Here is an 18844-nt window from a genome sequence, read left to right on the forward strand (position 1 = left end):
CAAAACACTACCAAACCAAATTCAGCAGCACATTAAAACACTTATACAGCATAACCAAATGGGATTTATCCCTTGAATGAAAAGAACATTAAATATTACATATAAACATTAAATATAAATATATTAAATATACAAAAATCAATAAATGTAATATACCACATTAACAGAATGGAGAACAAAAAAAAAGACATGATTGGGACTTCCCTGGTGGTCCAGTGGTTAAGAATCCACCTTCCAATGCAGGCAACGTGGGTTTGATCCCTGGTCAGGGAACTAAGATTCCACATGCCTCAGGGCAACTAAGCCCACACGCTCTAGAGCCCATGGGCCACAACTAGAGATCCTGCACACCGCAACTACTGAGTTCGTGTGCTCTGGAGCCCACGTGCCACAGCTAAAGAGGCCGCGCACCACAACTATTGAGCCCGCGCGCCCTGGAGCCTGCAGACCACAACTAGAGAGAAGCCCGCGCGCCACAACAGAAGATCCTGCGTGCCACAACTAAGACCTGACACGGCCAAATAAATATTTTAAAAAACCAAAACACATGATCATCTCAGTTGATGTAGAAAAAAATCATTTCATAAAGTTCAACACCTTTTCATGATAAAAACAGTCAACAAATTAGTAAAAGAAGAAAAGTACCCCAACATAAGAAAGGTCATATATAAAAGACCCAGGGATAACATCATACCCAACAGTGAAAAACTGAAAGTTTTTCCTCTAAATTCAGGAACAAGACAAGGATTCCCACACTCACCACTTCTACTCAACACAGTACACAGAATTCTTAGCCAGAGCAATTAGGCATGAAAAAGAAATAAACAGCATCCAAATTGGAAAAATATCTCTGTTTACAGATGACATGATCTTATATGTAGAAAATCCTAAGATTACACACAGACACACAATGTTAGAACTAATAAATTGAGAATCAACAGTGAAAAATAATTTGCATTTCTATATACTAACAATGAACAATCTGAAAAGGAAATTAAGAAAACAATCCCACTTACAGTAACATTTAAAAAAAAAATTTAGGAATAAACTTAACCAAGGAAACAGAAGCCTTAATATTGTTAAACTTTCACAGTAGTCCATACTACCAAAGCTATCTACAGATTCAAAGCAATTCCTATCAAAACCCAAAAGGCATTTTTTGCAGAAACAGAAAAAAAAAAAACCTCTAAAATTGATATGGAATCTCAAAGGACCCACGTAGCCAAAACAATCTTGAGAAGGAACAAGACTGGAGGCCTCATACTTCCTGATTTCAAAATATATTACAAAGCTACAGTAATCAAAGTACGATATATCCATACAGACAGACATATAGACGAACAGAACAGAAAAGAGAGCCCAAAAATAACCCTTGTGTATATGGTAAAATGATCTTCGACAATGGTTACAAGACTACACAATGGAGAAATGACAGCCTTTTCAACAACTGTTGGGAAAACTGTGTATTCACATGCAAAAGAATGAAGGTGGACCCTTTTAACACCATATATAAATATTAATTCAAATGGATTAAAGAGCTAAGCATGATATCTAAAACTATAAAACTCCTAGAAGAAAGGGTAAAAGCATTGTGACATTGAAATGGTCAATTATTGCTTGCATATGACACCAAAAGCACAGGTTTAAAAGAAAAATTAGATAAATGGGACTACATCAAACCTTAAAACTTCTGTACAGGAAACAATCAACAGAGTGAAAAGACAGTCTATCAAATAGTAGAAAATATCTGCAAACCATAGCTCAGGTAAGGGGTTAATATACAGAATATATTTTAAAATCCTTATAACTCATAAACAAAAAAACAAATAACCAGATTAAAAATTGGTAAAAAAAACTCAAACATTTCTCCAAAGAAGATGTGTAAATGGCTGACAGGAATATGAAAAGATTCTCAACATTACTAAATCAACAGCAAAATGCAAATCAAAAACAAAGATACCACGTTATACCTGTTAGGATGGTGACTACCAAAAAAAAAAGAAAAATTAAGTGTTGGCAAGTATGTGAAGAAATTGGAACCCTTGTGCACTGTTGGTTAGATTGTAAAATAGTGCAAGCAGCTATGGAAACAGTATGGCGGTTCCTCAAAAAATTAAAAATAGAACTACCATAGGGATTCAGCAATTCCACTTCTGAATATATAACCAAAAAGAACTGAAAGCAGGATATTGAAGAAATATTTGCACACCCATCTGCACTGCAGCATTATTCACTATATCCAAGATGTGGAAACAATCTAAGTGTCCATCAATGGATAAACACATAAAGAAAATGTGGTATATACATAGAATGGAATATTATTCAGCCTTGAAAAAGATGGAAATCCTGTCCTGTGTTATAACATAGATGAAACTTGGGACATTATGCTAAGTGAAATAAGAAAATAAAAAAAGACAAACACTGCAAGATCCCACTTATATATGAGTTGTCTGATGCAATCAAACTCATAGAAACAAAGTAGAATGGTGATTGCCAAGACAGGGGAGGAGGGGGAAACTGGGAGTTGTTGTTCCAAGGGTTTAGAGTTTCTGTCACAGAAGATGAAAGAGTTCTAGAAATCTTCTGTACAACAGTGTGCATATAGATAACAATACTAAAATGTACCTTGAAAATTTGTTTAAAATTATAATTTATATGTTTTTTACAATTAGAAAAATCATTTGAATGCACCATAGATATAAACAAAAAAGCTAAAATTATAAATGCAAATTAAAACCATGTAATGGCACTACAAGCCCCCCACTTTGGCTAAAATTAATAAGACTAACACACCAAGTGTGGGTGAGTTTGTAAGTAAGTGGAACTCATAAACATTTTTGGTGGGAATATAAAACGATACAGCCATAGAAAATCATTTGGAAAGCTATTTTTTTCTTATAAAACTAAAACGGGGCTTCCCTGGTGGCGCAGTGGTTGAGAATCTGCCTGCCAATGCAGGGGACACGGGTTCAATCCCTGGTCTGGGAAGATCCCACATGCCATGGAGCAACTAGGCCAGTGAGCCACAACTACTGAGCCTGTGCGTCTGGAGCCTGTGCTCCGCAACAAGAGAGGCCGTGACAGTGAGAGGCCCGCGCACTGCGATGAAGAGTGGCCCCCGCTTGCCACAACTAGAGAAAGCCCTCGCACAGAAACGAAGACCCAACACAGCCAAAAATAAATAAATTAATTAATTAATTAATTAAAAAAAAAAAAAAACTAAAATAGACACCTATACTATGACTCAGAAGTTCCATTACTAGATTTTTCACGTAAGAGAAATGAATATAGATATCCACAAAAAAGACTTGTAAAAGAAATGTTTGTAGTAGCTTTATTCATAATAGCCCAACCCAGAAATAGCCCAGGAGTCCATAACAAGAAAATAGATAAACTGTGGTAGTTCACTACTAGCAATAAACAGTAATGAAGTAATGATACATACATCAAAGCATTATGCTTACTGTAAGAAGCCCCTTGTAAAATATCACTACTATGTAAAATGTCACTACTATGTGATTATATATACATAAAATTCTAGAAAAAAATGTAACATATCCATACAATAGAATACTATTCAACAATAAAAAGAAATGAACTACTGACATACACAGCAACATGAATGAATCTCAAACGTATCATGCTGAATAAAAATTTTTAACACTCATGAAAACTAATCTACGGTAGAAAAAAGTCAAAACAGTGATTACCTCTAAGGAGAATGCAAGCAGGAATTAATTGTCAAAAATTATAAGGGAACTTTCTGGGGTAACAGTAATATATTTTGGAAGGTATATACATGCATCAAAACACAGCAAGTGTATGCTTAGAATTTGTGCATTTCAATGTATATAAATTTTGCCTCAAAGAAAAATGTCAAAGTTTTGTTTTCAAAAGGAAAAATTTAGGGACTTCCCTGGTGGCACAGTGGTTAAGAATCCACCTGCCAATGCAGGAGACACAGGTTTGATCCCTGGTCTGGGAAGATCCCACATTCTGCGGAGCAACTAAGCCCACGTGCCACAACTACTGAGCCTGCGCTCTAGAGCCCGCAAGCCACAACTACTGAAGCCTGTGCACCTAGAGCCTGTGCTCCGCAACAAGAGAAGCCACCACAATGAGAAGTCTGCGCACTGCAACAATGAGTAGCCCCTGCTCGCCGCAACTACAGAAAAGCCCGCACACAGCAACAAAGACCCAACGCACCCAAAAATAAATAAATAAATTTTTTTTTAAAAAAGAAAAAAATTTATAAAGGAATACTGAACTCTACTTACTCATAAGTATGCTGAAGTATTTAAGGGGAAAGCCTACTGATGCCTGAAACTGGAAATGCATCAAAAAATTAGGATAAATTAATGGATAGTGAGAGAAATAGACAAATGGATATGTGATAAATAAAATGTTAATGGTAATATCTAGGCGGTGGATATATGGGTCTTCACTGTAAAATTCAATTTTGCTGTATGCTTGAAATTTCTCATAAAAATATGTTGAAAAAAATCTACGGGATATATTTGAAGCAGTGATTAAAAGAACATCCATATACTTAAACACTCTTATCAATAGAAATGAAATACAAATATAAATAAATTAGCAGCTCCAAACACTTGAAAAAGAATAACAAAGTAAACCAAAGAAAGCACAAAGCAGAAAATAAGGATAAAAGCAGAAATTAATAAGGTAGAAAATGGAGAAAAAGATCTAAATAATAAGTCAAAATGATTTCTTTTAAATTAACAAAATAGATAATCAACCAGCCAACTTAATAAAGCAAAGGAGAAAGCATAGATAAACAATGTAATAAATGACAAGAGGAAAATAAGCATTGAAACAGAAGAAAAAAAAGTTTAAATCATAAGAAACTACTTTCCAGACTTCTAGGCAAATAAATTTCAAAATATAGATTAAATAGGTAATATAATAGAAAAATAGTTTACCAAAATGAAACCTATGAGAAATATAAAGTTTAAACTGACCTATTTCTGTTGAAGAAATAAAGTTATCAATGCACCATTCAACAAAAAAAGCACCAAGCCCAGATGGTTTCACAAATCTACCAAAACTCTGAATACCAGACAATCCCAATGCTCCACAAATAGTTCCAGAGCATTAAAAATGAAGGAAAACTTACCAAATCTTTGTATGAAGCAAGAATAATAAGAGAATAACTGATAAACACGATGTAAAAAAAAAACCCAACATCACGTATGACTATAAAAGTACTAAACTTAAAAATTAGTGAACAGAATCCCACATCAAGAAAACACTACACCAAGACCAATTGAGATTTATTCCAGAAAAGCAAGATTAGTTCCTTAATAGATCTAAGGGAAAAAAACAAAACAAAACTTGATTCTATCCACAGATGATGAAAAAGCCTTCAACAAAATTCAATATCCATTCCTGGAAAAAAACAAAAACAAAGTGATAGATCCTCTCTTAACATGACAAAATATATATACTTATATATACTTTAGCCCCAGAGCCAGTATATTTCTTCATAAGGAAACACTAGGAGCTTTTACACTAAAATCAGGAAAAAGACAAGGATGTATATCACCTCCACTGGTATTCAATATTTTACTGGAAGTAAAAGCCAATGCAATTAGATGAGAGAAAGCAAACGGAAGAATAAAAATTGGAAAAGAAGTGAAACTATTTCTATTTGCAGACAACATGATAGTGTATCTGATAAACCCTAGAGAATCAATGCTAAAACTAATTCAAGCAATAACAGAATTGAGTAAGGCATCAGGGTATAAAATTAACATAATCCATATTACCAAAAATAATATACATATTCAATGCAATCTCTATCAAAATTCCAATGGCATTTTCACAGAATTAGAACAAACAATCCTAAAATTTGTATGGACCACAAAAGACACCAAATAGCCAAACAGTCTTGAGAAAAAAGAAAAAGCTAGAGGAATCATGCTTCCTGATTTCAATCTATATTACAAAGCATTCAAAACAATATGGTTTCAGCATAAAAACAGACACATAGATCAATGGAACAGATTAGAGAGCTCAGAAATAAACCCATGTGCATATCATCAATTAATTTACATCAAAGAAGTCAAGACTATACAGTGAGGAAAGAATACTCTCTTCAATAAATGGTGTTGAGAAAGCTGGATAGTCATGTGTAAAAGAATGAAACTGGGCCACTATCTTACACCATACACAAAAATGAACTCAAAATGGATTTAAGACTTAAACATAAGACCTGAAACCACAAAACTCCTATAATAAAACATAGGGGAAAATATCCTTGACGTAAGTCTTGGCAATGATTTTTGGGAATAGACAACAAAAGCAAAAATCAACAAATATGGCTACATTAAACGAAAAGGTTTCTGCACAGCAAAGGAAACTATCAATAAAATGAAAAGGCAATGTACTGAATGGGAGAAGATATGTGTAAATCACATATCTAATAACAAGTTAATATCCAAAATACAGAGGACTCTTGAAGAACTCCAGGGTTGGGGTATCAACTCCTCCCTCCCTGCCACAGTCAAAAATCCTCATATAACTTTCAACCCTCCACATCCCCAGATACACATCCATGGATTCAACCAAACTCAATAGTGTAGTACTGCAGTTCATATGTATTGGAAAAAACTGACATATAAGTGGATCCTTGCAGTTCAAACCGGTGTCGTTCAAGGGTCAACTGTATATAAGAAACTCATACAGTGCTTGCTTCAGCAGCACATATACTAAAACTGGAATGATACAGAGAAGACTAGCATGGCCTCTGCACAAGGATGACATGCAAATTCGTGAAGTGCTCCATATTTTTACAATAGTACAAAGCTACAGTAATCAAAGCAGTATGGTATTGGTACAAAAACAGGCATACGGATCAATGGAACAGAATAGAGAGCCCAGAAATAAACCCACACACCTACAGTCAATTAATCTTCGACAACAGAGGCAAGAATATAAAATGGGAAAAAGACAGTCTCTTCAGCAAGTGGTGCTGGGAAAGTTGGACAGCTGCATGTAAATCAATGAAGTTAGAACACACCCTCACACCATGCACAAAAAAAAAACAAACTCAAAATGCCTTAAAGACTTAAGCACAAGACATGATACCATAAAACTCCTAGAAAAGAGCACGGGCAAAACATTCTTTGACATAAATCATACCAATGTTTTCTTAGGGCAGTCTCCTAAGGCAATAGAAATAAACAAATGGAACCTAATCAAACTTACAAGCTTCTGCACAGCAAAGGAGACCATTAAAGAAAAAAAAAACAAAACAAAACGAAAAGACAACCTACTGAATGGGAGAAAATATCTGCAAATGATGCAATAGACATGGGCTTAATCTCCAAAGTATACAAACAGCTCATACAACAACAAAACAAACAACTCAATCAAAAAATGGGCAGAAGACCTTAATAGACATTTCTCCAAAGAAGACATACAGATGGCCAGTAGGCACATGAAAAGATGCTCAACATCACTCATTATTAGAGAAATGCAAATCAAAACTACAATGAGGTATCACGTCACACCAGTCAGAATGGCCATCATCAAAAAGTCTACAAATAACAAATATTGAAGAGGGTGTGGAGAAAAGCTAACCCTCCTACACTGCTGGTGGGAATGTAAGTTGGTACAGCCACTATGGAAAACAGTGTGGAGGTTCCTCAGAAAACTAAAAATAGAATTACCATATGATTCAGCAATCCAACTCCTGGGAATATACCCAGACAAAACTACAATTCAAAAAGACACATGCACCCCTATGTTCATAGCAGCACTGTTCACAATAGCCAAGACATGGAAACAACCTAAATGTCCATCAACAGATGAATGGATAAAGAAGATGTGGTACATATATACAGTGGAATACTACTCAGCCATAAAAAAGAATGAAATAATGCCATTTGCAGCAACATGGATGCAACTAGAGATTATCATACTAAGTGAAGTAAGTCAGAAAGAGAAAGACAAATACTGTATGATATCATGTATATGTGGAATCTAGAATATGGCACAAATGAACCTATCTGCAAAACAGAAGCAGACTCATAGAGAACAGACTTGTGATTGCCAAAGGGGAGGGGGGGAGGGAGAGGAATGGACTGGGAGTTTGGGGTTGGTAGAGGCAAACTATTACATTTAGAGTGGATAAACAACAAGGTCCTAATGTATAGCACAGGAAACTATACTCAATATCCTGTGATAAACCATAATGGAAAAGAATATTAAAAAAAGCATGTCTATATGTGTATAACTGAGTCACTCTGCTGTACAGCAGAGATTGGCACAGCATTGTAAATCAACTATACTTCAATTAAAAAAAAAAAGAGTGGGAAAAAAAGAAAAAAAAACTCATATAACTCAATAGCAAAAAACAAACAATCCAATTAAAAAAGGGACAGAAGATCTGGACAAAGAGTTTTCAAAAGAAGACATACAATGCAATCCTTATCAAAATACACATGACATTTTTCACACAACTAGAACAAATAATTCTAAAATTTGTATGGAAACACAAAAGAACCCAAAGAGCCAAAATAATTTTGAGAAAGAAGAACAAAGATGAAGGTATTACGCTCCCTGCTTTCAAACTGTACTACAAAGCAAAAGTAACCAAAACAGTATGGTACTAGCACAAAAACAGACACATAGCTCAATGGAACAGAATACATAGCCCAGAAATGAACCCACACTTAACATGGGTAATTAATCTACAACAAAGAAGGTAAGAACATACAATAGGGAAAAGACAACCTCTTCAATAAATGGTGCTAGGAAAACTGGAAAATTACATGCAAAAGAATCAAACTGGACTACTTTTTCACACCATACACAAACATACACTCAAAATGGATTAAAGACTTAAATTTAAGATTTGAAACATAAAACGTTTAGAAGAAAAAGGCAGTATGCTCTTTGACATTGGTCTTAGCGATATTTTTTGGACACGTCTCCTTAAGCAAGGGAAACAAAAGCAAAAATAAACAAATGGGACTACATCAAACCAAAAAGCTTTTGCACAGTGAAGGAAGCTGTCGACAAAACCAAAAGGCAGCCTACTGAATGGCAGAAGATATTTGCAAATGATATATCTGATAATGGGTTAATATCGAAAATATACAATGAACTCATACAACTCAACATCAAAAAAACAAACAACTGATTATAAAATGAGCTGAAGAGCTGAATAGACATTTTTCCAAAGAAAACATACAGATGACCAACAGACACATGAAAAGATGTTCAATATCACTAATCATGAGGAAAATGCAAATTAGAACAACAATGAGATATCACCTCACACCTGTCAGAATGGCTATTATCAAAAAGACAACAAATAACAAGTGTTGGCAAAGATGTAGAGAAAAGGGAACCTTTGTGCACTGTTGGTGGGAATGTAAATTGATACAGGCACTACGGGAAATGGTATAGAGGTTCCTCAAAAAAATTAAAAATAGAACTACCATACAATCCAGCAATACCACTTTTGGGTATTTTTCCAAGAAAACAAAAACAATAATTTGAAAAGATATATGCACCCCTTTGTTCACTGCAGCATTATTTACAATAGCCAACATGGAAGCAACCTAAGTGTCCATGGATAAATGAATGAATAAAGATATCATACATATATACAATGGACTATTCCTCAGCCATAAAAAAGAATGAAATCTTGCCATTTGTGACAACCCGGACCTAAAGGGTATTATGCTAAGTGAAATAAGTCAGACCGAAAAAGACAAATTCCATACAATTTCACTTATATGTGAAATCTAAAAAACAAAACAAATGAATAGACATAACAAAACAGAAACAGATTCACATACAGCCAACCTTCTGATGGTTGCTAGGGGGAGGGGGTTGCAGGGGATGAGTGAAATAGGTGAGGGAGATTAAGAGGAACAAACTTCCAGTTACAAAATAAGTCAAGGGACTATAACAGTACAGCATAAGAAATATAATCAGTAATATTGTGATAACTTTGTACAGTGACAGACCTAGACTTACTGTGGTGATCATTTTGTATAAAATGTATAAAATGATATAACATATAAAAATATCACTATGTTTTACACTTGAAACTAATATAATATTGTAAGTCAATTATACTTCAATTAAAATAAAACTAATCATAATTAGTAAAAAATAAATAAATTTCAATTAAAAAATAAAATCAAATAAAAAATTAAAATGACATTCTGTCAGTAAGACTATGAGGAAACAGAACTCTCTTACATTACTGAGAGGAATTCAGCAATTTCCAACAAAATTACAAACTTATTTACCTTTTGATTCAGCAATCCCACTTCTAGGAATTTCCCCTGAAGATACACCTCCAACAATACAAAAATACTCAAGCACCAGGTTATTCATGACAGCTTTTTAGTAACTGTAAAATTTTGGCACTGTCTTTAAGGTCCATACCTAGGAAACTGGCTAAACAAATCATGATACATCCACACAATGAAGTACAATAAGCAGCTATAAAAAATGAGTAAGAGTACTATTAATTGATATAGTGATTTCCAAGATATATTAGTAAATAGAAAAAGCAAAGTGCAAAGAGTATCTATAGTATGCCATATATATAACCACTACTTTGTTTAAAAAGAAATGGAGGAAAGCTAAAACACAAACTAATAGGATTAGTTCTAGGAGGTGGTTAGGAACAGGATAGACGGTATAAAGGGGCATGATATTTCTCCATGCACACCTTTTATAGTGCTGTCTTTTGGAACCATGTTAATGTTTCACATACTAAAATAAAGGCGGGGGGACCAAAAAGTAAATACAATTTAAAAACTTAGGGGATAAAAAAACTTAAAATGAAATATAAACAGAAACAAATGAACCTAACTCTTCAAAGAAACTAACCATAATAAAGTGGAGAGGAGAACCAAATACCCCAGAGTAAAGATAAAAAGAACCATAAAAAATATCTGACTCTGTAAGTTTGCTTTACAAAGTGGTACATATCAGCAATTTTGTAACTACTTTCTGTGTATCCTAGAATTGAGGAAATAAGTAAATATACTGTGAATAATAGTAGGTTTCTTATTGTTTTAAAAGGAAGTGACATGATACATGTCACAACTTGAGTACTTCAAGAAGAATATAAAAACTATACTAAAAAGCATAATCATCAAATTACTCTATAAGTTATCCACGGAACTTGCAGCAACTTCACACATTTGATTTCCCTCCTTCTGCCATCCCTCAAAACATGCTTCATCTTGTTTTTTAGACATGTAACAACAAAGTTTTGTGAAAGTATTTGACTTTGCATGACTGAAATCACTCTTTTCTATTAAAAAGCACAGAGATCATTAACAACGTACCTGTAAATTTAGAATCACATAGTACTTTTTCTTTGAAAAACTCACTACAGTTAACCCTTGAACAACATGGGTTTGAACTGTGAGGGTCCATTTATACGTGGATTTTTTTTCAATAAATACTGCAGTACTGAACTTATGGTTACCAGGGAAAAGGTGGGGGGAAGGGATAGTTAGGAAGTTTGGGATTGACATGTACACACTGCTATATTTAAAATGGATAACCGGGCTTCCCTGGTGGCGCAGTGGTTGAGAATCTGCCTGCCAATGCAGGGGACACAGGTTCGAGCCCTGGTCTGGGAAGATCCCACATGCCGTGGAGCAATTAGGCCTGTGAGCCACGGTTACTGAGCCTGCGCATCTGGAGCCTGTGCTCCGCAACAAGAGAGGCCGCGATAATGAGAGGCCCACGCACCGCGATGAAGAGTGGCCCCCACTTGCCGCAACTAGAGAAAGCCCTCGCACAGAAACGAAGACCCAACACAGCCATAAATAAATAAATTAATTAATTTTAAAAAATAATAAAAATAAAAAATATATATAATGGATAACCAACAAGGACCTACTGTATAGCACAGGAAACTCTGCTCGATATTATATAACAACCTAAATGGGAAAAGAATTTGAGAAAGAATACATACATGTATATATATAACCGAATCACTTTGCTGTACACCTGAAACTAACACAACATTGTCCATCAACTATACTCCAAGGGCTTCCCTGGTGGAGCAGTGGTTAAGAATCTACCTGCCAATGCAGGGGACACGGGTTCGAGCCCTGGTCCGGGAATATCCCACATGCCACAGAGCAACTAAGCCTGTGCGCTACAACTACTGAGCCTGAGCTCTACAGCCCGTGAGCCACAACTACTGAGCCCACATGATACAACTACTGAAGCCCACACGCCTAGAGCCCATGCTCTGCAACAAAAGCCACCACAATGAGAAGCCCGCGCACAGCAATGAAGAGTATCCCCTGCTCACCACAATTAGAGAAAGCCCGCTTGCAACAATGAAGACCCAATGCAGCCAAAAATAAAATTAAAAAACAAAAAAATAAAAAAAATAAAACTATACTCCAATATAAAATAAAAACTAAAACAAAGGGACGTCCCTGGTAGTGCAGTGTTAAGAATCCGCCTGCCAATGCAGGGGACATTGGTTCGAGCATCGGTCCGGGAAGATCCACATGCCATGGAGCAAATAAGCCCGTGCACCACAACTATTGAGCCTGCACTCTAGAGCATGCAAGCAACAACTACTGAGCGTGCGAGCCACAACTACTGAAGCCCATGCGCCTAGAGCCTGTGCTCTGCAACAAGAGAAGCCACAGCAACAAGAAGCCCGCGAACTGCATGAAGAGTAGCCCCCGCTCTCCACAACTAGAGAAAGACCACGCACAACAACGAAGACCCAACACAGCCAAAAATAAATAAATAAATAAATAAAAACTTTAAAGAAAATACTATAACACTACACGATCCACAGTTGGTTGGATATGTAGATGCGGAACCGTGGATACAGAAGGCCAACCATGGGATCTGAGAATCCTCAGATTTTGGTACCTGCAGCAGGTTCTGGAATCAATCCCCTGTACATATTAAGGAACGAATGTACTTACAACTTCTTTATTTAAATTAAAGTCTTAGTTAACTAAACTGTTCAAAGAATGAGTTGTTCAATTTTCTTCTTAAACCAAGATTAACCTAGAAACTCATTTAGTTTAAACATTTTGAAGAATAAATTCCTAAAATACATTACCAAAATAATGTTGTGTATAAAACATGGATAAAGTATTTTCTCAAAATGTAGGACTTTTCAGTGTCTCCAGATTATTTAGTTATTGCAGTTAAATGCAGAAGTGTCAATGCAAGATTCTGAGAAGTTGCTGTTTTGAATAAACCTCTGAACTTGCTTCCTCATATACAAAATGAAGGTATTACCCTGCGTGACAGCCTGCCAGTTACAAAACTCAAAACATTTAGTAAAATGCATGTGTGCTGGATAATTTGTTGCTGACTAGATGCCCACCGCCATTCCTTTTAAAGTCTTCCTTGCACTGCAAAAGAGAAGAAATTAACGTCTGCAGATTCCCCTCTGTAGGAAGTAATAGGTAGATACTTGGGTAGAGAAGCAGCTTCCTGGTAAGTAGTTTATTGAGAACCACACACTTTGGTGCTACAAACCCAGAGTTCTTAAGATTTCCAGTGACTTCTAAGAAAAGAAGCAGCTTCCACGCTTAGGCTAAAATAATCAATAACAGCTTCCCTAATTCCCTGAGCCCCTCCAAAGGTTACATAAGCCTTTAATTCCCCATCTTAAAACCTTGATGCTTGGAACTGAGTGACTTGTATTTTCCTAACCAAAATGTCATTGACTTATAAAGTGTGTATGGAAATACTCTACAAAATGTAGAAGACCACACAAAAGCATGGATTATTATTTCTATTCTCACTGACAGGAAATTTTCAACTGAAGTTGTTTTCTGGTAATCAGCTTCTACAAGCAAGGCATTATATTAGGTACCAAGAGATTGCCCTGCAAGAGTTTACAATATATGAGAATAACAAAAACAATGTTCATAATGTAACTGTTACAAATCAGGAATCAACTGTGATGGTGAGTCAGAGAAAGGATGGATTAAATTTGACTTGGGAGTGAAAAGGTAAAAATCAAAGAAGGATTTAAGGAAGAAGAAAATTAGAGATTAAATAGAACTGAACACTAAAGGGTAGGAAAACTTCTCAAAGTAGAGATAATATAAGAAACTGGAAGAAAGAGCATGCTGAAAGAAACAAAGCTAGCAACTCAGAGACATAGATGGAGAACAAAAGGCATGTAACACAGGATGGCTTGCATGTATGTTGTGTGTGTACAAAGGAGAGGAGGCTGAGGCCAAATAATACAAGGCCAGAAAAGTTAAACATTTGGCCTTTACTGCTATTATCCAACTTCAGATTCAGAGAGATTTATAGAATTTTATGCCCAGATAATAAAATCAGGCTGCTAATATACCCCCACAACTAGAGCCTAATAGAATGAAAAACTAAACAGAGAAAAGAAACTGATCTTCCTAAAATGCTGTTTTTATCCTAGCACTCTTCTTCTCAAAAACCTTCAATAACTTCTGAATACCTGCTTCTATCAAGTCCCTCCATACCATGGTCCCCATCCGATTCAACCATATTTTCTAGCATTATCCAAAACGTACAACCCTCTCCAGATAGGCCATGCTCTGTATTATTTGCCCTTGAGCACAGCCAGAAAATGCAGGTGGAGTGACATCACGTCTGCTCAGGCTCCTATAACAAAATACCATAGACTGGGCAGCTTAAACAACAGAAACATATTTCTCACAGAGGTTGTAAAGTCAAAGATCAATATGCCAGCTGACTGGTTCCTGATAAGAGCTCTTCCTGGTTTGTAGATGGCCACTTTTTCACTGTGTCCTCACAAGGCCTTTCCTCTGAGTGCATGCTCAAAGAGAAAGATCTCTCCCTCTCTTCTTATAAGGCCACTAGCCTTATTGGATTAGGACCTCACCCTTTTGACCTTATTTAACTTTAATTACCTCCATAAAGACACTATCTCCAATTACAGTTTCACTGGGGGTTGAGACTTCAATATATGAATTTAGGGGGGACACAAACATTCACTCCATAACACACTGGGTTATTTCTGAAGCTAGACCTTAAGAGATTTTGCAACTTCTGTTCTTCTTGAAATACTTCCTCTATCATGTGAAAAAGTCCAGCCATTCCTACTGGAGGATGAGAAGTCACAGGGAAACTAAGGGACCCCCAGACAACAGCCAATAGCCAGCACCAAATGCCAGATACTGTATGACACCACACTGGACCATCCAGTTTCAGTCAAGCTATCAGATAACTAGAACCACATAAGTGACCCCAGATGAGACTAGCAGAAGAACTGCTAGCTAAGCTCAGTCAAAACTGTACATCATGAAAAAAGAAATGATTATTGCTTTAAGCCACTAAATTTGCGGACAGTGTGTTACAAAGCAATAAACATCTGATATGGCATACCTTCTTGTTCTGCTTTTTGACCTAGATCTCTGAGCTCTATAGGATTTCCCTCGACCCCTTGAACGACTTCGACTTCGTTTTCTTCTAGAGCCATAAGAAGAGCTACTGCTTGATCGATGCCTTCGTCTGAAATAAAATATAATCAGATATTACTTGCCTCCCAAATATTATCAGATGCTAATATGGTATGAGAACTATACCAGTTTGTATCTTCTCGTCTACAAAGGACAGACAAAGGATGAAGACCCACGCGCTGGGCCTGGGGGAAAACAAAACAAAACCCTTTGGGGGTTGAGACTCATAAATATATAACCACAAAAAGAAAAGTGTTTTTTTACCCAGAAAAATTAAAAGCACAGAAACATACGAACTCTAAAGAATGTTACTCTCACTACTACATAAGTAAAATCATGAAAATCACCTTCTATCATAAGAATGTGAGCGAGGCTGAAGATCTCTGGACCAAGATCTTGACTTTGACCTTGACTTCCTTCCACCTTTCTTTCGGCTATATGTTCTACTATCTGAAGAACTACTTGAAGAAGACCGTCTACGGTGTTTCTTTTTTCTCTTGCTTCTGCTTTCTTCTTCAGTATCAGATGACCGGCGTCCCATTTCTACAGGTTTAAATTCAAAGAAAATTATTTCTAACATAATGGCACAATGGATGAAATTCAATACAGTAATTTTTTTAACTATGTAAAAATTTAAAATGTCTTATTTAAAGTAAAATTTTAAATGTACAAGTCTTCTTAACAAGACAAGAGAAACAGCTCTAATACAGTCTTCTAGCTCTATCAGTTAACTGTTTTTACAATTTATGAACAATGTAAACTTGTCCTAAATTTTTTCAAATGTCTCCCAAAAAGAGTCAGCCTTGAGGACAGTTCATTATAACAATTTCCTTATAATTTAAGTTGCATTTATTGTTAATTATATGATATTTGGTTTAGGGATCAACTAACTATATTCTCATATTTCCCTAAAGATAACAGATATTTTACTATCTTTTAGAGTTACATTTTTCTAACTGAAAATTCTAAAATTTTAAATGGATAAGACCTCATTGGAGGACTTCCCTGGTGCCACAGTGGTTAAGACTCCCGGCTACCAATTCAGGGGGCCCAGGTTCAATCCCTGGTCCAGGAACTAGATCCCACATGCATGCTGCAACTAAGAATTAGCATGCCACAACTAAGGAGCCAGCGAGCCACAACTAAGGAGCCCACGAGCCGCAACTAAGGAGCCCGTGAGCCACAACTAAGGAGTTCGCCTGCCACAACTAAGGAGCCTGCCTCCCACAACTAAGACCGGCGCAACCAAATAAATAAATATATTAAGAAAAAAGAAAAAAAGACCTCATTAACCATCAACAATGTACAAATTGGGACTTCCCTGGTGGTGCAGTGGTTAAGAATCCGCCTGCCAATGCAGGGGACACGGGTTTGAGCCCAGTCCGGAAAGATCCCTCATGCCACAGAGCAACTAAGCCCGTGCACCACAACTACTGAGCCTGCGCTCTAGAGCCTGCGAGCCACAACTACTGAGCCTGTGAGCCACAACTACTGAAACCCGTGCGCCTAGAGCCCGTGTTCCACAACAAGAGAAGCCACCGCAATAAGAAGCCTACGCACCACAACAGAGTAGCCCTCACTTGCTGCAACGAGAGAAAGCCCGCACACAGCAACGAAGACCCAACGCAGCCAAAGATAAGTAAATAAAAGTTAAATAAATTTTTTTAAAAACCAAACTGAATCAATACACCATCACCACGTCACTTGTGCAATTTGAGGGAGGAAATGTTAAATAATGTACCAAAGTTGATGAAGCATTGTTAACTAAAGTACCAAAAATGAAGTCAAGTCAACTCTTCACACTACTAATATCTATATAAAGTGGTGATATAATCCTTCCAGAAAGCAATTAAGCAATTTAAATAAAGAGTCATAAAAATGTTGCTGCTTTTCTGACAGAGCAATCCTATTTCTAGGAATATATCTGGAAAGTTTTTCTTAAAAGATATATTCATGAAAATATTCATTATAGCATTATTTAAAACTGCATGTACAGAGACTATAATTTAAGAAACTATGTATAAATAAGTAAGAGCAAAAATGAAGACAACTGATAAAATTTAAGTGAGGAAACTGGGTAAATTTTCTCTTTTTTAATTATATTCTATATGGCTATGGTATATTTGTATATTTAGTATACAAAAGAAAAAAATTACAGAAATAGAATATAAGGTTTTTATATTTAGGCATTAACTTAGCTGATAAGAAGCTTACTTGTCTTACTTTTAAGTTAGATTCTCATACGCAATTTTATTTTTTTACTAAAATAAGTATTAGCTATCTTTCAATGTCACATAAAAGCAAGATCCATCTTATGTAATAGTTAGGATAAATAGTTAATGGATCAGATAAACAAAAATCTCACACTTTCCTTTAATATTTACTCAAGTTAAATATCATTACTCTAAAGAAAGCAATACATTAAATTACAACTTTGCTTTCAGAACCAGGTGAGCCATCCCTTCCCTGACTCTAATGCAATACAAGTTGAAAAATCACTATTATAACTCAATTCAAGACTTAAAGCTATTTACCTGGAGCCAGAATTAGACTTTAAATATAGTTCTGAACATCAAAGTTGTTCACATTTCTAACATTTCACAGTTCAACAAAACAATGGGAAAACTTGGTTTTGAAATGTTCAGTAAATCACTAGCATATCTAAGCCAGTTTCCTCACTGAAAACAAAACTGCACTGCATATAAGATCACCGTGATCCTTTCCAGCTTTCAAAATACTATGATTAGGAAATCCTACATATACATATAGTATATATGTACATATATATATATATTTAAATGTGTGTATATAATATCCATTTAAATATTTATATCCATATACCCATTATATATCATATGTAACCACATATCTCTGTGTGTGTGTATTTTCATTAAGAAATTTGTACATAATTGAGTAATAGTGATCATCTAACTGTTCTTATTTCCTGTCTCTTTCTTCCTTTCTTGTTTTCACCTTTAAACAGTTAAGAATTTTCTTTACCCACAAATAACCATATAAATTAAGATGAGTTTTTATTTATTATCTGGTTTAACAAATACTAAAATTAGAGTAAAAGATAAAAAAGCATAAATGCACAAGGATAAAGAGACCAGAGGAGAAAACAACAGGAACAGTAGACAAGATATGTCAACAAACTTTTAGCAAATGAAAAACAGATTCAGGATTTAGAGCTAAGAAAGCTGAACAGCAAGCAACTGCAGAGAATTCCAACAGGAGAAAAGCCAATTCACATAGCAAAAATCAGAAAGGATCAGGAATTCGAGACACCAGATACCACAGCAGGCACAATGAGGCACAGAACTAAAAAACAAGGGAATTGGTTGAAAGCCTGTAAAAGAAGTAATCTCCCAGGTCCCCTCTGC

The 18844-nt window shown here is 35.7% G+C and overlaps 1 protein-coding gene and 1 non-coding gene across 7 annotated transcripts in view; one reads left to right on the forward strand and one right to left on the reverse strand.

The window, feature by feature from the left end:
* The window catches only part of RSRC1 (arginine and serine rich coiled-coil 1), a 427490-nt gene that overhangs the window by 402525 nt on the left and 6121 nt on the right, over positions 1 to 18844 (reverse strand). For all 6 annotated transcript variants that reach the window (XM_059921838.1, XM_059921836.1, XM_059921835.1 and 3 more), the window contains 2 exons: positions 15809 to 16004; positions 15388 to 15513 (listed from right to left, as the gene is read on the reverse strand). In XM_059921838.1, coding sequence (XP_059777821.1) covers positions 15388 to 15513; positions 15809 to 16002 — 320 coding nt within the window. In that variant the 5' untranslated portion in view covers positions 16003 to 16004. The remainder of the gene's footprint in view (positions 1 to 15387; positions 15514 to 15808; positions 16005 to 18844) is intronic.
* On the forward strand, positions 6705 to 6811 carry LOC132365654 (U6 spliceosomal RNA). Its single transcript, XR_009503177.1, has one exon. It is a non-coding gene; the product is annotated as a U6 spliceosomal RNA (small nuclear RNA).

The sequence above is a fragment of the Balaenoptera ricei genome, chromosome 4 (genome assembly GCF_028023285.1).
Source record: "Balaenoptera ricei isolate mBalRic1 chromosome 4, mBalRic1.hap2, whole genome shotgun sequence".
NCBI lineage: Eukaryota > Metazoa > Chordata > Mammalia > Artiodactyla > Balaenopteridae > Balaenoptera > Balaenoptera ricei.